At 20.4% G+C, this 5,000-nt stretch overlaps 2 protein-coding genes across 2 annotated transcripts in view; one reads left to right on the plus strand and one right to left on the minus strand.

The window, feature by feature from the left end:
- PADL01_0901800 (serine repeat antigen 9) overlaps window positions 1-2,460 on the minus strand; it is a gene marked incomplete at both ends in the record, with an annotated part of 3,470 nt that extends 1,010 nt beyond the window's left edge. The window contains 4 exons of the mRNA XM_028681678.1: window positions 1-1,020; window positions 1,162-1,302; window positions 1,537-2,199; window positions 2,427-2,460. The exon at window positions 1-1,020 is cut by the window's left edge and continues 1,010 nt beyond it. Coding sequence (XP_028538032.1) covers window positions 1-1,020; window positions 1,162-1,302; window positions 1,537-2,199; window positions 2,427-2,460 — 1,858 coding nt within the window. The remainder of the gene's footprint in view (window positions 1,021-1,161; window positions 1,303-1,536; window positions 2,200-2,426) is intronic.
- A 1,938-nt stretch (window positions 2,461-4,398) lies between these two features.
- Window positions 4,399-4,707, plus strand: PADL01_0901900 (conserved Plasmodium protein, unknown function; the record flags this gene model as incomplete). Its single annotated transcript, XM_028681679.1, has 1 exon — window positions 4,399-4,707. The coding sequence occupies one exon, from the start codon at window positions 4,399-4,401 to the stop codon at window positions 4,705-4,707; it is 309 nt and encodes a 102-aa protein (XP_028538033.1).
- Between the last annotated feature and the right edge of the window lie 293 nt (window positions 4,708-5,000).

Here is a 5,000-nt window from a genome sequence, read left to right on the forward strand (position 1 = left end):
AATCACGTGGACAGGTATTTTCAACCAATGCATAAAAGTAAGGGTAATCAGATTCTGTTGGTAAAAATCCACTATTTGAAGCGATTTGTAAAAATTCGCTTGGATTACCACCTGCAGTACATCTTTTACTAACTTTACCCTTAGAACAATTAGTTAAGTACAATGCAGAAATTCCTAAATGGTCATATCCTTTCATACATCTAAGCGTTTCAAAATGTAATTTAGAAGAGAAAGCCCATGAGGAAGCACAATTTCCTTGATCTTCAACGGCAATCTTTGATATACAACTATTTTCATTTTTCCATCTATTACAATAATCATCATTACAATATATATCATCATTGAATTGATTTGCGTTTACATTTCCATCCTCATTTGTACTTAAATCAATAACACCGTCATAATCTTCCTCGTTTGATTCATTATTTTCATTCTCACCATTAATATCACCATTTTTTTTCATAACAAAATATGAATTATCAGATGTTAATAAACCACATCTACTTTTAACCCAATCATCTACATTTTTCATACAAAGGGCTGGGTTTCTGAATTTTGTACGTAATACGAATTCATCTTCTTCTTCATGTTCTTTTAAAAGTTTAACAATATTATTAAAGGCATCTACAGTAGTACCTATTTGGTGATTCATAAATGTTCCACTTAAATCAACAAGTTTTAATAAAGAACAGAAATGAATTATTTCATCTTCTAATGTACTATTTAAATCTTCAAAACTTATTAAAACATTTTCACCGGTTTCAGCATCCTTTTTATAAAATGAAGGTATTAATGAATCTATAGCTTCGTTTAGTTCAGATTCTACACTTTCTTCATATTCACTTGATCCTTGAACTTTAACAAGTTCTTCATTTAATTTTTCTTTATTTTCTCGAGAAATAAAATTAAAGCATACATCAGATTTACTATCATTTTCAACCAATAAACTGCACTGATAACATTTTTCGATATCGACATTACCACTCAAGAAACAGTCAGTAGCTATAGCTTCACACTTTTCTATAATGCAAGGGTAAAATAAAATAAATACATTTTTATAAAAAGTAAAATGAATAAATATAAAAGTGTACATATACAAGATATATAAATATATATATATATTTTTTTTTTTCTTCATTTTTTCAACATTTTTTGTATTACCTGGCATATTATTTGTTATGGCATAATTTTTGTTTTCAAGCAAAAAGGACTTATCATTAGACATGGAGGAAAATACTTGTATGGAAGTAATAGGAGGAGTCATTGTTTTGATTTTGAATTTTTTTACATCTACTGGTATATCTAAAACAAAGAAAATAAACAAAATGAAAGAAAAAAAATTAATTATATTATCAAATATAAACAAAATAGAGAAATTAATTACAGATATATAAATAAAATTAAAATATTTTTGAAGAATTATATAACATATTTTATTGCATACTAAAATGGAACATATTAATATAATCATTTACATGTTTTCATCACATATATATTTATATATAAATGTATATATACATTTTTTTTTTTTATTACCTCCGTCTTTTATAACTTTCCATTTAATAGTTAATTCATCTCCTTTAATATATACAACAAATTTAAAATTTTTTCCTTTCTCGCATACATTTTTTAAAAGATTTACACCAACCTTTTCCTCATCTTCATTATTTCCTTTTTTTCTTAATTTTATTTCATAATTTATATCTTTTGTTTTCTTTCCCAATTGTATATCAGTATTTTTGGTGTCAACATTAATAATAATATGAGGAACCAAAACCAAACCGAACCCTTCATCACATGGACCAGTAATCTTTACACCAACATTTTCTTTTAAAAATGCAGATTTTATTTTAATCGAATTATCTGAACTATCTGAAGTAGTACTTGTTTCTTGTGCATTTTGCACTCTTCCAGATATTTCAGAAGTTGCAGTATTTACATTTACATTTGAACCTCCACTAGAACTAGGTGCACCATCTCTACTAGAAACAGATGTATCACCTGTACGAGAACTAGATGCACTATCTGTACTAGAACTAGATTCACTATCTGTACTAGAACCAGATGTACCAACACTATTTGAACCTACACCAGTAGTATCAGAATTAGGTGTTCTTTGATCAGGATTCAAATTAGATGAATTGGCAGTATCACCAGATTGACCTTCACATTTTAACACATGACAATTTAATATAATATCTAAAAAAGTAAATTAAAAATATAAATATAATTTCTAAAATATAATAAAAATTTTATATTTAAAATCATACACATATATATTATTATTATTAATTTTAAATTTGTATTTATTTTAATAATAATCAAAAAATATATATATACAAATTCATCATACACATTTAAACTATATCCCTAGAATATATTCGTGTATTCTTTTTCTTATTTAATTTTTTCTTTTTTTTTCTTACATATTATAAAAAATAAAGTAAATGAAACCTTCATTTTCTTACACAAATTTTAAATTGAATATTAAATATACAAACAATATTAAATTATAAAGTAAGAATATATTTAACAAATGTATAAGAAAAAAAAAAATATATATATATTAATTATAAATAATAAAAAACAATTTATATAAAATAATTAATAATATGGTCCAAATAATATTAGTTCATTTTATTTCTCTTCATTTTTTTTATATCTCTTTTTTTTTTTTTTTTTTTTTTTTTTCCATTTTTTCTCTCTTTCTCTTTTTATATTATATTTCTTTTAAAAACTATAAGATATTTATTCTTAAAAACTTACTAGTGCAATAATAAAAAAAAAATAAGCCCGAGTGTGTATGAGATTTTTTTTTTTTAAGGTATAAAAGTATTTTTTTTTTTTTTTTTTAACTCAAAAAATATATATACCTATGATACTATTGATCTTTTTTTTAAAGAAATATATTTATATTTAATAGTATTTTTAAAGAGATACTATTAGACAAAAAAAAATAAATATAAAAAAAATTAAATAATGATAATAAAAAGAAATAATCTCATGAAAATTTTACATTTTATTTTTTCTCATATATCATCTATTGAAATTCTATCGTTCCTTGTAAAATATTATATATATTCTAATATTTCATATATATAATATGTCAAAATGTATATATTTCACTTGTATTCTTATATTAATAATACTAATTTAAAATATATAACTAATTTAATAATAGAATTTAATATGTATATATAATTTATTAATATATATTTAATTAAGTTTTTTTTATACTTCAGAAAAATTTTCTCATAATCATATATAAAAAATATATATTATTATAAATAAGAAAAATTATTAATTAGTTTATTATAATTAAATTAAATGAGCAAGTATTATGTAAGTTCCTTTTTTTTTTTTTTTTTCTTTTTTAAATAAAAATATAAGTAATTTCCATTTTCACATATCTTTTTTATAATTAATATATATTTTTAAAAATACACATTTGAAAAATTCTTATTCTTTTATATAAAATATTAAAAATTATGATATCTTATCTTTTCTTTTCTTAGAAAATTTTTTAGTACACATATTTTTAAAATATAATAAAATTGTAAAATATATTCTTTTTATATTTTTATATTTCAGTATAAAAATAATAATGACAAAAAAAAAAAAATCCAAATGTTTAATCGTTAAAATAATATATATTAAATAATTCCTTTTGCTTAGGGTACATATAAATTTTATCCACATATGTTCTATGTATAAAAATATATAGAAACATATATATAATTATAACATTTAATTTGAAAATATATAACTATATATATATATATATGAATATTTTTGGTTTGTTCTATATATAAAAATGCTATCATACCTAAAATATAAAAACAATAATAATATAACATCTCCAAATTTTATTTCCAATTATAAAAAATTGGCCACATTCGAGTGTCTTAATACATTAGCATAAGAAAATATACTTGCTAACATACTATAAAAAAAAAAAAAAAAATGAACATTAAAAAATAATGAAAACATAGGCACAAATATTATATAAAAATATATTTATATAATTTTAATTACAAATGGTCTCATACTTATATTTTTAAATGATGTTCTTTCAAATAATGAAATTCAAAACACATAATAAATAAACACAACCATAACAAAGGAAAACCACAAAAATAGTCTTCCCTTGCATGTAAAAAAAATATATATATAATATAATACAATACAATATAGTTTAAAAAAGAAATATATATATATATATATTAATTTTATATTTTATTTTTTTTCATGAAATACAATTTTCTTCTTTTACATGGTCAATTCATATAAATATTTATTAAAAAAAAAAAAAAAAAAAAAAAAGTCCCCTGTTATAAAATTAAAATATTTACTATAATAAATTTATATAGATTTCCTTTTTAGACAAAAAAAATAAAAATGAAAATTCTACAAAATTTTACATTTATTATTTTCCTCTTAATAAGCCTTATTTTTATTTCATCATGTTCAAATACAAATGAGAACTATAAACCAAAAAACATTGACCCCCGAATATTACAATTAACAACAGAAATAGAAAAAACAAAAAAGAAATTTGATATTATACGATCATTAATTCTTTCAGGAACACTTTTTTTGTCTTTAACAGCAATGACTGGGATAGCAGTACACGATTATTATCAATTTCTTCAACATACAAAAAATACTAAGGATGCCGCAGTAGAAACTATATATAAAGGGATATAACACAATATGATGGTATAATATAATATACATATAAATAAATATATATATATATATATATATATATATATATATTTTTAATGATGGGATGTGCAAAATTTTTTTATAATATTAAAGGAAACACATAAACATAAATATATATAAAAATAAATATATACATATATATGGCATATACAGACATTCATAAATTGAAGAAGGAATTTTTTTTTTTTTCTTAACATAATATATTCTACTGTTAGTGTACATATGAGGATTCATCAACAATTTTTATATAGGAACACATGGTTATCATGTAA

Source organism: Plasmodium sp. gorilla clade G2 (assembly GCF_900097015.1).
Source record: "Plasmodium sp. gorilla clade G2 genome assembly, chromosome: 9".
Lineage (NCBI taxonomy): Eukaryota > Apicomplexa > Aconoidasida > Haemosporida > Plasmodiidae > Plasmodium > Plasmodium adleri (nom. inval.).